Raw genomic sequence first — 18,405 nt, forward strand, 5'->3', positions numbered from 1 at the left:
TGAATGATTTACTTTCTTAATAGATTATTTACTTTAACTGAAAGAGGAAGAATTTTATTTAAATATCCATATTTTCCCCTCATCTGCAGAATGTACTCAAGAAAAGTGGGGATTTCCAATGTGCCACTATTTAAAGGAAGAGAAATGGTGCTGTGGTCGTAATGCCAGAATGTCAGCTTGTTTGGTATGTTTGTATTTTTTCCTAGAATAAGAGGTTTATCCGGATGTTGCAAAATTTATTATTTTTGGCTAATATGTGTTAAATGCTGGAATTTCTAGAGCATCAACATTAGTGCTTTTATATATTGCAAATTATGAGAAAAATGATTTGTTCTTCAGGCATTGTCATAACATGTTTGTATGTAATTAATTACTGTGTAAAATGTATCAACTACCAACTCAAACACAGAATCAGTTCAGTACTTTATACACAGCCATTTAGTGTCTTCATGTTTGTTAACAAAAAGTCTTTTGTTCTTATGAGCACAAAAGGATGGGCAGCAGACCTCAACAGATTCAGAGAAGCCTTTATTCCTTCGCAGATTCGGATGCCATTCAGGCCCATTTTCCGAATGGGAAAATGGCCATTACTTATAGAGCGTTTTTGGTTTTATAGGGTACAATGATGTAATCATTGGGAGCTGTGTACGTGCAGTTTTGACAGTCAGGGGCTAGTTGAACAGGTTAAAACTTTAATTTAGGAGGGTAGTTTTAAAAAGGTTGAAACTCAGTGTTGTCCGGGGAGATGAGTCCAGATCCCAGGGATGAGTACTCAAATCTTGCCCATTGGTATTTGCTGTGCTTCTGTTTAGGACTAATTAACCACGGGGGAAGGTTATGGTTTTGGGCTCAGCATTCAGTTTCTGCCCCTTTCCCCCAAGGCCCATTGTTTCTTGGCTAGTTTCCCCTCCCTCCTCCTGAGCCACACCTCTCTCTCCATTTGTCTTTGGAGAGCTCTCTTTTAGGAATATTATTTTCCATAACCCTTCACTTCTGATTTTTTATAGAATCAGAAAAATGCTACTGTACCTGAAATAGCCATAGTAGTTAAATAAAACTATTTTTCTTGACTAGACTAACATCCTTAGATTCAGAACACTGTTAACACAAGGTGTTCTTTGTTCAGGATGGAATGTTGTTTTATACAGGAACAATTTAAATAGTGTAAGTGAATTTTTTTTGTCATCAGAAATTTAAAACATAGTTATATAGGGTGATTAAATCTAGACATCTAAATAACAAGAGGACTATAGTTAATACTATTATATTATATTTTGAAAATTTTATAAGAGTAAGGTTTTAATGGTAACTGAGATATTTTAAATTGCTTATCTATAATAATATTTTGATATGTGTTTATCAAAATATTATATTGCATACCTTAAATTTATACAATAAACTTTTACATTAAATATAGTTGATTAGATAATCTGTTTTAGTGCCTAACCACAGAATAATTCTTTTAAGGCCCATAATCTCAGTTACATAGCAACATGAGAAATAATATACCAATGTTCTAGATTACATATCCTAGAATTATCTTAGAGATCTATTTATACTCTTAATTATTTTTCTATGTAACCCTACCTGAAATACTGTTCTGAACATTTGTCTTGTTCCTTTATTTTATGTGTAAGTGATACTTATTCAGTATCTTGTTAGAATGACAGGTCATTCTTGGAACCATGTAGTTTCTGGAATGCTAACAGCCAGGCTTATACCCTACAGGAAAAATACTAAAATAATCTTTTTTAGGGAGTATGACTATCCTAAGACCAAACACTTGAGGATACTGGCATCAGGTATTTTACAATGAAACAGAATAGATCATTCCTCTATGGAGAGGCCCACAATCTAGTACTCACACATAAGCACAATGTATTAATCAGGTTTAGTATACCCATTGTAATGAACAACAAACCATCAGAATCACTAGATGTGTAAGGAAAGTCCCACATTAAAAAACAGAGATCAGATTTTGTAAAAATTGAAGAAAAGCAACTTGGAGGAAGTGGAGACTATTCAAAATAAATTAACTCTTAAGGTTCTTTAAAAAGATAAAAGAATATTTTTTACTCACAAAACAGGATAAAGAACTAAAGAAAGAAATTTTTAAAAATAAATCCCATACATAAAGAATTTACAGACCTTGATGCTCTCAAGAAGTTCTGCTTATCAGAGTCTGTCACAGAATTCAGCTCCCTTGCTCACCTTGACAACTTTTTCTTTCTTTTTTTAATTCCATAGTAACTTGGGAAAGCTTAAGGAATGTTTCTCTGGGTTTATCTTTGCTCTATAACTGAAATTTTCCAAAAATATTCAAAGTTTTAGAGGTTATTAAAAAGTTGCCTTTTATAGGGACACTTAAGATAAAGTTACTAGCCAGAAATAAAATTTTAATTAAATTAGAACAACTTCATCAATATTTTTAAGCCTAGTAAAACTGTAAAAATATTCTAGATTGGTATGAAAGGAACCCTTGGTATGTTTTCTTCAGTACCTTTGTTGATTGCACAACAATATTAATGTTTATTAGAAACTTATTACCTATCTTCTATTATGTAATAGAAATGTATCATTTGTATTTCTAAAATAAGTTCATCAGTACCATATAACAAAAGTCATTCTGTTTATACTTTAATTTTAATTATTTGATACCAAATAATTTCTTTTTGAAAATTCTTCTTTATCTTTAGCCTTTAGAAAAATTCATAACAAAGATCAAATCTGAAAATTAACACAACCAGTACTATAAATGAAAACTCATTGTATCTTCAGTGATTAATTTGTTCTGGGTCAGTTGCTGCTTAACTTCATGTGAAAATTATGTTATAAATATCTACTGTGTTCATAGCTTTCTGTTTGACTCTAAATGTTCAGTGAAGGTATCCTTCGTGTAAGTTTCAAGTACCTACATGGTATCCTATCCTTCAAGAACGTTTGTTGTGTAATTTTCAGAACAATTTTGGTGAAACATTTTCATACAAAATTCTTTTGTACCACTAAATCTACGTAGTAGGGGAGGACATAAGAAATAAAGCAGGAGAAAGTTCCTGCTCATTTGCTAACTAGGTATACAACTTGAGGCAAGTTACTTACCTTGTCTTTGACCTTATAAATCTGCAAAAATTGCCCTTACACAAAATAAGTTGCAATTATCTTTTAATTTTAACAGTATATACTTCAGCTATATCTAAAAAAATTTATTTATGAAAACCTAAAAACCTAAAGCATGACTGTCTAATATTTGAGTAGCTTGTATATGCAGATCCATTATATATTCACTACCTTCTTTATGATTGGGATATTTGCTAATTAATATTTCAAAAATAAAATTTAATTTAAATTTTAAAATTCTAATTTAGTTATAAAAATTGGAAATATGAAAATATATGTCTTGAAAAAATTAAAGTTTCAGAATATCCTATTCCACATTTAAATTATGACAAGTCTTTCATATATGTTTCATATATGTTGGATTATGAGATTTTATTAGAAATGTTAGGAAACATTTTGTAAAATTGCTATAGATCAACTATAAATTTAAAATCCAATACATATAAAATTATAAAAATATGTGTTATAGTGCTTTCTCTTCTTGACACTTGATCATATGTATGTATGATTTGAATTTGCACAACATGCAAACCAAAAATAAACATAGTTTTCTAAAATAAGCTGTCAACCATAATCTGTTCATTTTTGTTTGCTAAAAGATGAAATTATATGATCATTAAAAATTCTAAGAAATACGTTAAAGTAGTATGTAAATATGCCTTGTGTCTCTATGTATACATACTAGCAACTTTGGATTTAGTTGATTGTTTAGCTACACTAAAAATGAGGGAAGACTACACAGTTTCGTTCCTTTCCTGTTTTCTAGTCCCTTCTGAAATTCAGGTTGTATAATTGGAGTATGTATGTGTTTATATATATGACACACACCCATTATAAAATAGTCTTAAATTATATAAGTATACTAGTTAACTTTTTAATGATATTAGCACTTTTAATTGTGTTAACTTACATTTTATCACTTAATTCATCCTTTTAAATGTCACTTTTACAAACCCTTATACAGTGTATTTGTAACTTTATAAATCTTACAAAGTAAGACTAAATATATCAAAGATCCTTGTCTTGTTTTTTCTCCTTAAAGGCATTGGAGCGGGTTGCACTTGGCCAAGGGGTAAGTGAGAGTGTTTACTTAAGTCCAGTTTATGAACACTGTAGTTTTTCTTTCAAGCCCTCTTCATACTTGACCTGCTGATGAACTTAAAACCTGATGAATTTTCATAAATATCACCTCCTCTTGTCACCACAATGTATTCAAAGCTATACAGGTTCTATACATTTGCTTTACAAGTGAACTTTCCAAAAGTAAATTGAATTTTTAGGAAAATTTCCCCTTCATTCTCTATGCTAATCTCTCATTTCTTCATATTAAATTATATGGCCCATAACAATTTCTGAAGACATGTTATTGCTGACTGACCAGGTATTTATAGGCTTAGTTCAAGCAAAGATAAATAAGGGGTCCTGGGGATATAGCTCAGTTGCTGGAGTACCTGCCTTGCATGAACAAGGCCCTGGGTTCAATCTCCAGCACCACAAAAAAAAAAAAAAAAAAAAAAAAGATAAACAAGGAATATAACATTCTGTGTATTCTTTATTTGTAATCCAAATCAAGTATGTCGGTTAGTTGATGACTTTTATTTTACTGACTCAGTCATTAGTTGCAATAGTCATATGGTTTTGCAAGTATAAATAAAAGTTTACTCTCTCCCCCAAATATTCACATAATTGCATTATTCTACCATGTATCTGTGAAGTATATTAGGAATATTTTTAAAGTTTTTTAAAAGCTTATCACAAAATTATTTTTATTGGACCTAAATTTTGGAAATCTCTTTTTTGCTTCTTTTCAATGAACATTTATAATATCAATTTGAATTTTTAAAATTAATAATTTTAAAATAATAGCAATAATAAGTGTCATAGTAATAACTAATATAAGCTGCGTGCTTAACTCTAGGTGAACAACCTTGATAAATATTGTGTGTGTTGTTGTGGTTGTTGTTTTTACATGTATTAATGTGCCTATCTAAAAATTGATAAAAACTGGTATTTTCAAAGTCATCATTTTTTATCAATTTTTGGAATTTATTAAGTGTGTGGATTTTAGTCTTAGACTACTGTTTTGCATCCTGTCTTCATCACTAACAAGTTTAATGGCCTTGGACATTGACATCATAATTTCTCTGTGCTTTATTTTCTTTGTGAAATAAGAAGAGTGACAATAATACTATTAATATTTTCCTCATAGTATTATTATTACAGTTAAATAAATGAAGGATGTGAAATGGTTAAAACTTGGCTAGCACATAGTAAGTGCAAAGTAAATGTCAACTCTTTTGATTAATAATAATTTAATAATGAAAATAAGTTAAATCTTACAGAGTGCTTACCAAAGTACTGTTCATAGATCTTCTCATCTATTAAGGTAGTAAATAAATAGAACTATGAAATATGTGCTGTTATTTTCCCAGGATACACATGAGGAAATTGAAAAGTAGTTAATGCTGAAATTTGAATCTCTTTCTCACTCTGGATTTCATGCCTTTAACTACTACATTACATACCACCTTAGTGGTTCCCTATGGATTAGAAAAAAAGAAAGAACTTTTATTATCATAATGCTCCAATGGTGTGGTGTTTTTAATTTTCCAAGTGTTTGCTCATGCTTCCAGTCAATCTTACGAGTTGGTTATTTTGCTAAATTTATATGTGAACTTGATACACAGCAGCATTTAAATTGTGTTCTAGATTCCTTAATTAATTACAAAGACCTTACTTCTAGCTTAGTACCTCTTCTACTAGATCCGTAAAGTGCATCTCTGATACATATGCTTTAAGAGTGTACACTTTTTGTTTCCTCCCATTTTTAAAATGAATTAAAAGCGTTAAGTAGATTTATCACTTGTGAGGGAAAGAACATAAACTCTGGGCTACTTTCAGCTTTTTTCTGGAATAATCAGGCTGCTTAAGAAATGTTAACTCCCTTCCCACTCACCCTCATCTGCATTTACCAGGATGGATAGTCCTAGTTATGCTAGGAATGTGCATTTAAAGGCACTGCATAACTATCTTCTTTTTCTTTAGGAAAGCTATAAAGCCTTTATTTACTCAGGGTAAATTTGGAAGTGATGATTTATCCTATCCTGTTTGCATTTCTTTGTGCATTACATTTGTGTATGTTCTCTTGCTTAAAATGCATTTCTTAATCTTTTGCCATTCTACAGTTTTTCATAAAAATATATACTTTTTTTATAAATTATGTTGATACCATTTTATATGATTTTTCTCAAAGGCATGATAAAGAATTTTTAAATTATTTTTAGGTATTTCATATAAAATTAAAGTTCTCATGTATTATAGGTTATCAAACAGAAAGTTAAGAATTTTGTAAGCAATTTATAGTACAAAGAATATTTCAGTTCATGCAATAGTAGATTTAGCAAAATGCCGTGAATTTCAATAGAACATTTCAAGATTAGGTGTTAATATATGAAAAGGGATTTCAGCATTTTTGTGAGAAAAGTTATTTTCAAGGAAATGAGGGATAGATGATAAAGTTGAGATTTTGGTACTGCAGCAAAGTATTTCTCAAGATGAGAAAATGTCAAGTGGAAAATATGTCTGGATCTAAGAATTCAAAATGAAATATATGCCATAGACTTTAAGGGAAGGAAAAATTTTAAATTAGTGAATTATAAAACTGTTGGACAGTTAGGTCCACCTTATTTGACTTCTCAAAAGCATACGTTATTGTTGGCCTCTTTACTTTAGCTCATTTCTCTTTCTTTTCTTTTCTCAATAATAACTTTTCAGAAATCTAGATTGTTGTTGCTAACATTGTTTTGTGTTGTACGTTTCTGTACTGTTAATATCAAGAGATCTATAGGGGTGTGGTTGGGGTTTGATGTCTTTTTTAAGTTTCTTAATTCAAGAGTATCATCTCTGTTTTGCATCAGAATACTATTTCCCTAATAAATACTACAATACTTTTTTTACTCTATTCATCTTTGAAACTATTAGGTTTCATTGAGGCCTTTCTCTTCAGCCTTTCCTTCTTTTTTTCCAAAATCCTCTGAATCCTGGTGCGATACCACCCATCTCTCATTCTCCCAGAAGAACTGTCTTGCCAAGAACTCAGTTTCTTTTGACCTTTCCAAACCTTTGCAGTAGCCAAAGTTATGATCTTTAGGCTTCAGACATATTTTTAATATTACCTTACATAGGTAGTATCTTCTCATGCAGTGTGTGAATCCTAGTCCATAATATCTTTGTTTTACTTCCATTAGGAAAAACCTTTTTTTTTTTCCTCTTTTACACACATTCTTTCTGACTCCTGTAGGCTTCAGAACTAATTGGATGGCCTTAAAAGTTTATTTGTACATTTTTATGTCATAAGCAGTCCATTTGGGATACTAGCTTATTTTTCATTGATTATGACTTAACTTCCTCATTTTCTTCTATTTCTCTTATGTATTCTAATGTTTTCTTGCAAAATTAGTTTCATAGTGAGAATTAATCTTAGCATAACACGTAGAGTGGAGAAATTACAATGTTATCTTCTATGTATAACAGCAATACATTCTCACATTCATTATGGACCCAACTCTAGTATTAATTTGATTTCTGGTTTTTTCTGCCTTTTTTTCAGCTGCCTACTGAATCACTCTTCTATCGTGCTGTTCTTCAAGATATTATTAAAGATTGTTATGGCATCACCAAATGGTATGAGGATTTTATTTTAATAAAACTAACTTATAAGTGAAATTGTTTTTCATCTTCAAATGAATTTATTGAGAGTCACTTAGTTAAAAATAAAAGTGTGAATTTGAGCTAATGTAAGTAAAGAAGTATACAATCACAGTATCTTAGGTAAATTCATTATTAATGTGTAGATTCTAATAATTTCTTTTTTTCCTGAAAGGTTTTTGTAATGCTAAAGTGATGTATTAAGTGATATACTTAAAGTATACTTTAAAACTTTTGAAGTATTAAAATGTTATGTGTAAATAATTCATTGAATATTTGAGTAGCAGTTATTTTTAGTTGTTTCACAACCAGTGCAACATAAACACTTAACTGATTTGAACAAATATCCATCATAGGCAACCATTATAGCCATTCTACTTTCCATTGATTGGTGGACTAGTAGCCCTGCATTATATCATTATTTTCATTATATTCTCTTTCTTTCTTTCTTTCTTTCTTTCTTTCTTTTTTTAATGTTACTTTTCTCCAAATAATTTACTGGGCATATAGAGATAAAAAGGGGTAGATGAATTTTTTTATAATATTGGTTTAAAACTTTCTTTATTCAAGCATACATTTATAATTTTGGCAAAGTGTATGAATGTCCTTTTGTTAATTATAATTTTAGGATTCTGGTAGTCACTTGGTACAAAACAGGCTTCTTCTTTATTGTAGGGTGATTTTTAGGTTTCAAAAACCAATCTATTGGCCTAAATGGAAGGGATTTTTAGATTAGCTATCTCTTAGCAAGAAAAAATTCTTGATAGAAATTTGTAGGTGTATATATCTACATAGACTATTGGTTTCAACTATCATTTCTCTGCAGTTAACTCCCAAGTCTTTATCTTTTCTTGGAGAGTGGGAGAGTGAAGTGAGAGTTCTGGGGATTTAACCCAGGGGCAATTTACCACTGAGCTACATCTTCAACCTTTTTTTTTTTTTGAGACAGAATCTCACTAAGTTGCTTAGGGCCTTGATAAGTTGCTAAAGCTGGCCTTGAACTTGAAATCCTCTTGTTTCAGCCTCCCAAACCACTGGGATTACAGGTGTGTGACTGACATTGTACCCGCCCAAATCATCATCTTAATCTTTATTCCCTTTTCCATAAATTTACCAATCTTTGAAATTTCTAAAAAAATGAATTCTTCATGTTCTCCTAAAAGCCATCTTCCTTCCTTGAACCCACCCAAAGATGTCATAATTGTTGAAAAAGTAGTCTTAAAATTGTGAAAAGTAGTCATAAAAACTCATATCCACTCAAATATTGACTCTCTGCCTAAGACCTCAAATCTGTTATTGATTTGTCTCTTATTGACTTCTTAAATTTGTCTCCATTCTTTTCTCAGTCATTATTTCACTTAAAAATTCAACTTTCTAACATTCCATATTTCTACCTACCTTTACTACACAGGAAGTAAATGGTATTTATTATAAGACTTCTTTCATTCCAAAGCCTCATTGATCATTCAGCCACATTTGACCATGTTGATAATTGTTTTTTCTCTAAACTTTCTTGCTCATTGTCTTCTATTATGTTCCAACCTATTGTTTCTTTTTCCTACTCTAAAACATTCTTCTTAAATGCCTAGAAGGATCTGCCAATTTGTTAATAGGCAGCTGTCAATCAACAGGGAAGACAGACTGAGCACAACTTTCAATAGGATAACAGTTTTAGTGAGGCAGAAGTTAAAGTTCATGTTCTACCTGGGATGAAGACTCAGGAATAAGCCAGGTAAACCACCCATACTTTGAGTTAGGTCCCTAAAGGTTCACACTGTAAGAATTAGATACACAATAGTCCCAAGATGGACTAAAGCCCCACTTCAGATCATCTCAACAGTCTGCAAGAAGCAGATTCTCTCTGGACAAAAATAATGTAAGTCCAGACGTCAAATTATCACAACAGTTTACTACATACAGCATCTGGCCATCAATCTAAAATAACCATTCATGTGATGAAACAAGACAACATGGCCATAATCCAAGGTAAACTACGATTAACAGAAATAGACCTTTAGGAGATCCAGAGAAAAGCTTAAATAACTCTACTGGAGAGATGTACACTCTGGGAAAATGAAAGATATGTCTTTTTCTTGCTAAGTCTAATTAAAACCCTGCACATTCTATACTACAAACATTACAAAACTGAAAGAGAAAATAAGGAAGAGTGGCTATAGATTTTGGAACCCAGGGAATGACACAATAATTTCTTGAATTTTCTTTTTGCCTTATATAGTTCAGAATTGGAACTGGAAAAGCTCACAATCCAGAAACACCAGTGGGCACACACAAAAATTCCTGATGAGAGATTAAATGGTACAAAGAAATGTTTGGAATTTTTCAATCTTAAGAAATAAAACATATTAACAAGTACATAAACCCTTTGACAAAGAAAAAAATAGAAGAATAAAAATAATAAAGAGAAGAAATCCAAGAACCACCAACTTCTAGACACATAATAGTAAAATTGCTGAAAACAGGCCAGGCACAGTGGAAGACACCTGTAATCCCAGCAGTATGGGAGACTGAGGCAGAAGGATGGCAAGTTCAGTGCCAGCCTCAGCAACTTAGCAAGACCCTGTCTCAAAATTTAAAAATATAAAGGACTGGGGATATGACTTAGTGGTGGTAAGCCCCTGAGTTCAATAGTTCAGTCCCTAGTACCAAAAAAAAGAAAAAGAAAAAAGAAAGAAAGAAATGTAAAAAGAAAAGAACAAAGATTGCTAGAAGTAAAACTAAAGAGAAAATTATTAAAGCAGTGAGAGGTAGTTGGAGAAGGGGAAGGCATGATATCTTCAAAGGTATACAGTTAGACTGACCACTGAATTCTTAGGATAAACAGTGGAAGCCAAAAGTTAGGATATCTTCAAGGTGCTAGAAGAAAGTTACCTACAACCTATGTGATACAAAAACATTCTCAGACACACAAAAGCAACAAATATGCAACTAGCACACAGCCCTAAAAGAAATAATTAAAGATTAAGGCAAAAAGAAAATTATCCTGGATTGAAGTTTGAGAATACAGGAAGGAATATAAAATATAAAATAATAGGAAAAATAAGTGTGTGCTAAATCTAAATGAAAATTGATTATGTAAAACTACAAAAGCAAAATCATATAAAAATAGCATTAATAAAGTTATAATGTTCTGATTGCCTTGAATTGTTCATAGCAATATAAAAATAGTCACTTTATGTTGGACTTTATACAAGTCAAGGATGTATGTTGAAACCTTTGATATCAAATAAATGGTAAAAGAGTATGTAACTAACAAGCTAATTGAGAAGATAAAATATAATGAAATATATTTACTTAATTAAAAAGAAGAATAAACAAGAACCTGAAAAGACAAAGACATGCCTTCATCTCTGATGGATGAGAACCGTAGCTGGAAAGTTTATAGAGATTAGGCATTTATTCTTGTACAAAGTAGAACTTATTTTGATTGTTACTGTTATCAACTGTATTAGTTCATTCTTTGTGGCTATAACAATACCACAGATTGGGTAAGAATTTTTTTTTGGCTAATTATTCTAGAGGTCAAAGATTGAGGGGCCACATGTAATGTTGACTTTTTTGCTGGCAGAGTTTTAAGGTGGTACAGGATATCACAAGGCATAAGACAGGGAGTGCACGTGTCTCTTCTACTCTCTCCCCATCTTCTTAGAAAGCTACCAGTACTCAGTTATGGAGGTGTCACCCTAATGACCTTAACTGATCCTAATGACTTCCCAAAGATCCTATCTCAAAACACCATAGTTGATTATTTTCATCCTCTTCAGGTATTAAGATGTGGATGATTTTTCAACTCAAGAAACCTTAAAAATGGGACACATACAACTACAATACAAATCTAGAAGTAATGTTGATCTGAATATGCACAAAGCTCAAGAGTAAACAGCTCAATACCAAGGAATTGAATAGTCACAACAAAAGCATTTAGCGCAATCCTAAAATGTTTGAAATCTGTTAAAAAAAAAAAAAAAATGGAGTTGAGGGCTGTATACCAGGAAGGAAAACTGTGATAACTTTTCTTTGGAACCTTTGAACCTTTCTAGATTTTCTATTTTGGTTATTTGATATATCATCTAAAGGATAGTGTTTAATATAATACTGTTTCATGTTGGAGTAGTCAAGTCCACTTTTTAAATGCCAATTGACTGGATAGACATATTAATAAACATTTTGAACAAAAAAAATATTGTTAAAATGAAAGTTTACAAAAACAGCAAGAAAAGTAAGAGATTCAGTGCAGTTAATGTAGACAGTCAATACTCAGAAAAAGAAACATAATTGAGCACCTAGAAAGAGGTATGTAGGGGATACCTAACTTGGTGCCAGAGTTAATGGTTTAACCAACATTACCATTTAGTACTCAGGCTCAGACATCTGATTTACTTCAGCAGTGAGCCCCTCTTTAATAAGGTATATGCAAGGAACACCAGAGCCTCTATTAGGGCAGGATGGAAGAGGGTTCAGATTGTTAAACAGGAGCTTTGTAGTTCACTAAATAATGTTCAGCATGATTCAATTTTTATTTTATATGGAAGTTTTGTTCCTGTTGCCTTTATCCTTATGCTTTGAAAATGCTACAGGTTTGTGATATAATTGTAGGGGAATTAAATCAAATAACTGCAAATTATATAATTACCATCAGGCAGTTACACAGCATCAACTATAATATTAGTTACTTTGAACCAACTATCCTACTGTGATTTGAGGATTAGCTAAAAAGGAAAGTTCTGAATTAAAATATCAACCAGAGTTGTATTTCTAACAATATTATGGATTTAAATGCCTACAAATAAACTATGAATAAAATAATAAATTTTTAATGCTTTCCTGAGCTGAAAAGAGGAGGGGAAAAAAAGGGGAGAGTTCTTAAAATCCCAAATACAGTGAATTCAGAGGTAACAGAAGGAAAAAAAGATAACTCTGAAACCTGTGTTCTCCCAAGGGTTAACTCTTGAATCCTGATGACATTTAACTTTTCTTTGCACAGATACCTGGGATAAAGAGACAGGGACTAAATCCTGCTACCTCAAAATGAGTTTTCTAACAAGAACTCCCCTTACAAAGATAGGATAATGAAAGGCTATAACTTTATTTAAGGGTGAACTAAAAGTGAAGCCTTCCCCACAAAAATATAGTAAACTTATCTTGATACTGATTTGGGGATAGAGGAGAAATCTTTGCTGAGAATTTATAACCATAGCGTTTATTATGAGGATTTTTGGGAAAAAAAATCACAACTTTAATGCAGAATTTATTTCAAGAAGTTTCAAATTAATAGTGTTCTTTAGTCTCCAGCAGAAAGTGACACAAATACCTATGGAGGAATATACCTTCAAAGTATACCAAGTGATAAAATTCCAAACAACAAAATTCCAAAGTATTTTGGAAAAATACTTTTGGAAAACAGAGTCCACAAGTCAAGAGAAAACCAACAACAGGTTGAGATGTCCACTAATATGATATAAACTTCATATATTTTATCATATGTAAGAAAAATGTAATTTTTATTCATTCATAGGGATCAGATGAAGGGAAAATGTAATAAAATATGTGGCTATAAAATCATGACCAAACATACTTGAAAATGATTCAAAGCCAAATTCAGTGTACAATATTGAAGAGATAATTAGTGAGTTGGAAGATGCATACAAAGAAGTTTATCCACAATAGAAACAGAGATCAAGAAGTGGAAATTGTGAAAAATAAGATAGTGAAAATGGACAACATTGATATCACTGGAAATACAAAAGAAAAGATGAGAAAATTGAGAGAGGTAATATTTAAAAAGAATAGCTACAGATGTTTCAGAATTTGATGAATGCACCAATTTAGAGATCCAGAGAACTCCAACCAATCCCAAACAAACTAAAGGAAAAGAACCCCACATTTAATCTCCCCAAACTGAAAATCAGATCATCAGAATCAGAAAGATAAAAGCAGTCTGAAAGGAAAACAGGGGAACAGATTATATCAAAGGAGTAACTATTAAACTTTCTAATAGTGACAATAGAAACCAGAAGAGGCGGAATAATCTAATCAATAACCTGATTTGAAAAAAAATTTTCTTAATCTATATACTCATTAAACTTTTATTAAGATCTTAATAAATGCTTGAGAGAGTTTAGCTTCAACAGATCTGCAAAATGAATATACTTGAAGATATAGAAAATAAAACTTATATGGCAGGACCAGTGAAGAAAAAAATTGTTGAGCACAGAAACTGGCAAACATAGATACATCTAAGCAAGCATTATGCATATGTAAAACTAAGTTATAAGCACATGTGAAACTATAATGATACTGGCTAATTGGTGAAATCTTTGAAAATTATAGCTAAGATACATAAGCAAGTACATATGTTTGGAGGGATTAATCAGAGCATCTATTCTTTTATTGTCGTATACATCATAGAAATGATTAAGATAACTCCTTTTAAGAGATTTGTGTTAAGCGTTACAGTCTCATCACTTTAAAATATAGAATTTCTAACTTCCAAATTTGTAAATAAAAAAGAAAAAGAAAAATGCAGGACAAAATAAACATTAAATTTACCAAATAACCAAAGTCATCTTCAATAAAAACAACAAAAAGACATTATGCTACCTGAATTGAAAATATACTATGTAGCTCTAATAAATAAAGCAACATACACGCCAATGGGACTAAATACCATGCTTAGAAATAAATGTATATAAATTATGCTCAAATGATTTTTGACAAAGGCACCAAGAACCCACAATAGGGAAAGGACATTCTCTTCAATAAAGGGTGCCAGGACAACTGGATATCCTTATGCAGAGGACGAATTAAATCCATATCTCTGACCATATAAAAAAATTAACTCAAAATGGATTAAAGACTTAAATGTAAGACATAAAACTGTAAAATACCATAAGAAAATGTAGAGGAAAATCTCCATAACATTGGTGTGGGCAATGTTTTTTTTAAGTATGACCCCAAATACACAGGCAACAAAAGCACAAATAGATAAGTGGAATTACATCAAACTGAAAAGTTTCTATTCAAGAAAGGAAATACCAGCGTAAGAGACAACATACAGAATGGGAGAAAATATTTGCCAACAATATACTGTCAAGGAGTTATTAACCAGAATTTATATGAAACTCAAAAAACTCAATAGCAAAAACACAAATAACCCAATTTTTAAGTGAACTAAAGACCTAAATAGGCATTTCTTGAAAGAAGACATACAAATGACCAATGGATGTATGAAAAAAAATGTTCAATAATCACTACTACAAGAAAGTGCAAATCAAAACCACAGTGAGACATCACCTTTTGCTAGAATAACTAACATCAAAAGACAAAATAATTAATAATTAAATAAAAAATGCTGGTGAGGCTGCGGAAAAAGGGGAGCTCTTGGTGGAAATGTAAATTGCAACCTTCATGGAAAATAACATAGAGGTTGCTTAAAACAATTAGGGTAGAAGAGGGAAAGATATTGGTCCAAGTATACACAATTTTAGTTAAGATAGGAGGAGTAAATTCAAAAGATCTATTTCATGGAGTCTATAGCTAATAACAATTTATCATATTCTTGAGAAAACAAATAGATTATAAGTGTAAACACAAAAAAATGGTAAGTATGCAAGGTAATGCATATGTTAAATTAGCTCAATATAGCCATTCCACAATGTTTACATTTTTCAAAATAACATGTACACAATTAATATATATACAACTTTCTTTGTTAAAACTTGGGGGGAAAGGAGATATAGTTATAAAATTATAAGTTAGTAAATGGAAATAAACAGAAATGAATAAAAAAATCAAATATTAAATCAGTCCAAAGAAACTGGAAGGATGAGGGCAAAAAGAACAAATAAGAAATAATGGAAAGTACAAATTTAATATTCTTCCCTAATGTAAAACAAAATATCTTAGTAAATTACCAACAGTTTGTAAGGCTACATCATTAGCTTGAAAATGAATTTGTATCTTAAAGTGTGCATGAAATGCCTTGCTAAATGGAATAACATTAAAAGTAGTCTGATCAATATCAGGAACAAGGCAAGAATGCCTGCTGCTACAATTTAGAATCAGTATTAGGCTAGAAGTCATAGCCAGCATTGTAAGACTAGAAAAATAAGTAAACAGTGTAAGGATTGGAAAGGAAGAAGAAAAACCATGATTATTTTCTGCTGATATGGTATACTGTGTAGACTATCTAAAATAATGTACAAATTATTAAAAGAGCTTAGGAAACAAAAGGACTTGGCCAAATATTCAAAAAGCTGTTGCTAATTTTAATTAAAAAATGATATGTCTAGAAATAAACCTGCCAAAGGTGTGACAAAAATAAATAAAATGTAAAAATATTAAATGCTCAACAAAAGAACAAATATACCATGTTTATGGATAGAAAGATTTCATAAAGATGTCAGCTCTCTTTAAAGTATTTTCTAGAGCACTGCAACTCAGTGCATTTAATGAACATCCAAAAAGGTATTGTGTATGTGTGTTTGTGTGCCGAATTTATAAGTTGTTTCAGAATTTATTTGGAAGAGCTAAAGACAAAGCCCAGACTTTACTGAAGAAGAAAAGCAAATATGGAAATTTGTGACTCACCAAATAATCAGCACTTTTGAGCTACAGTGATTCAGATGATTACCAGTTAGACCAGTGGAACTGAGTAAAGTTCAGAACAAATCTTTTTGGTGTATCTTTGTTGATCATTGGAGAACAGAGTCATTAAATAGTAGTAGTAGAGTAGTAATGTATTCAATGTATCAGTTTCCTTTGTTGCTGTTATAAATTATCACAAACATAGTAGCTTAAAACAACACATTTATTATTTGGAGTTCTGGAGGTTTAGAGTCCAAAATGGGTTTCACTGAGCAGAAACTCAAGATGCCAGAAGAGAAGCATTTCTTTTGAAGAATCTAGAAAATAATCCATTTCCTTGCCTTTGACAGCTATAAAGGCACTCTGCATACTTTGGCCCATGGCTCCTTCCTCCATCTTCAAGTCCAGCAGCATAGCATCTTTTTCTGACTCTTCCTCTTCTGCTTTCCTCTTCTACTTTAAAGGATTCTTGTGATTACTTTGGGGCCACATGGATCATCCAGGATGCTGTCTTTACTTAAAGGTCAGTAGATTAGCAGACTTAATTCCATCTGTGTCTTTAATTCCTCCTTGCTGTGTAACATTACATATTCATGGTTTCCATAATTTAAAATGTGGACATCTTCAGGAGACCACTACTCTGCTTATCTCTTGCAGAGAAAATTTAAATCTGACTTCTACTTTATACCAAACATAAAAGTCAATCTACTGTGGATTCAAAACCTAACAGTGACATACAATGCTGTAGTACTTTTAGGAAATAGTATTGAAAAAATTTTGTTACTCTGGGATAGGAGAAGGATTTCTTAAATATAAATATGCAAATTGTTAATGAAAATTAAAACACTAATATTAAAAAATTCCATTGTCTTAAGATATCATGAAAACAGTGAAGGAATGTGACCACTGTCAGAAGCTAATTCTAAGACTTAGAGCTAACAAGATTAATATCCAAATGATACAAAGAATTATTGCTACTCTGTGAGGAAAACTAGCCTGTGTGAAAGGAAAATAGTCAAAAGACTTGAGTAGTTATTCACAGAGTCTCAAATGGTCAGTGAACAGAAAAGATTCTCAGTGTTTATAGAAAACAGAAAAATGTAAAATATAATGAAATAATGTTTTTAGAATATTAGATCAACAAAAATTTTAAGATTTGACAAAATTAAGTCTTTGCAAGAACATAAGAGCAGCTAGAACTGTCCATGTTGGTGATTTGAAAAAAAAAAAATAGTTGAAATCAAGTTACTATTGACTAATAAAGTTGAAAATGTTTGTATACTTTATCTCAGCAGTTCTACCTCTCAGTATACATCCTGGAGAAAATTTTGTGTTTTCCTGTAGATTTATACAATAATGATCAATAGTAGCAGTGCTTATAAAAGCAAAAATCTAGAAATGAAAAATTTATTAATATTAGAATTGATAAAATATGTATTCATATAGTAAAATACTGTGGCATAATGAAAATTTATGAATTATAACATCTATCAATGTGAATAAATCTTATAATTTTATCACAAGTAAATAAAATTCCTAAGATGGTTCCATTATGTAATTTGCAAACAACAAAACTATATAATAAATTATTTAGAATTATAAATATGTGGTAAACAAGAAAAGCATAAGAATATGAAAACAATATTTTGTTATGGGAGGAGCAACAGTGGACTAGGCAAACTAATGAAAGGAAAGAGAAAGAGTGCATAAGTAAATCAGTGTACCGATAGAGGTATATTTCTCAGGTTTGGTGTTGAGTACAAGGGTTCATTTTATTTACACTCATATTTTATATATATATTTTGTAAATGCCTATGATTATTTGTGTTCAATGTCATTAAAGTTTTAGACTTTTTAACAGGCTACACCACAGGGTCAGTTTAGCCACTTATGACATTCCTAATATCTATTAAAGGCATTTTATTATAATATTTTAAAAATTAAAATAACAGTTAAAAGCTTATCTAAAGTTTTACA

The 18,405-nt window shown here is 31.0% G+C and overlaps 1 protein-coding gene across 6 annotated transcripts in view; it reads left to right on the top strand.

Annotated features, from left to right (window-relative positions):
• Positions 1 to 18,405, top strand: part of Mettl25 (methyltransferase like 25) — a 96,423-nt gene that overhangs the window by 47,512 nt on the left and 30,506 nt on the right. For 4 of the 6 annotated variants that reach the window (XM_047548721.1, XM_047548723.1, XM_047548722.1 and 1 more), the window contains exons 6-8: positions 90 to 184; positions 4,160 to 4,189; positions 7,727 to 7,800. In XM_047548721.1, the coding sequence (XP_047404677.1) occupies positions 90 to 184; positions 4,160 to 4,189; positions 7,727 to 7,800 (199 nt within the window). Of the gene's footprint in view, positions 1 to 89; positions 185 to 4,159; positions 4,190 to 7,726; positions 7,801 to 16,778; positions 16,952 to 18,405 lie in introns of all 6 variants that reach the window. The other 2 variants (XR_007108249.1, XR_007108248.1) reach the window with 1 other exon arrangement.

The sequence above is a fragment of the Sciurus carolinensis genome, chromosome 4, assembly GCF_902686445.1.
Source record: "Sciurus carolinensis chromosome 4, mSciCar1.2, whole genome shotgun sequence".
Lineage (NCBI taxonomy): Eukaryota > Metazoa > Chordata > Mammalia > Rodentia > Sciuridae > Sciurus > Sciurus carolinensis.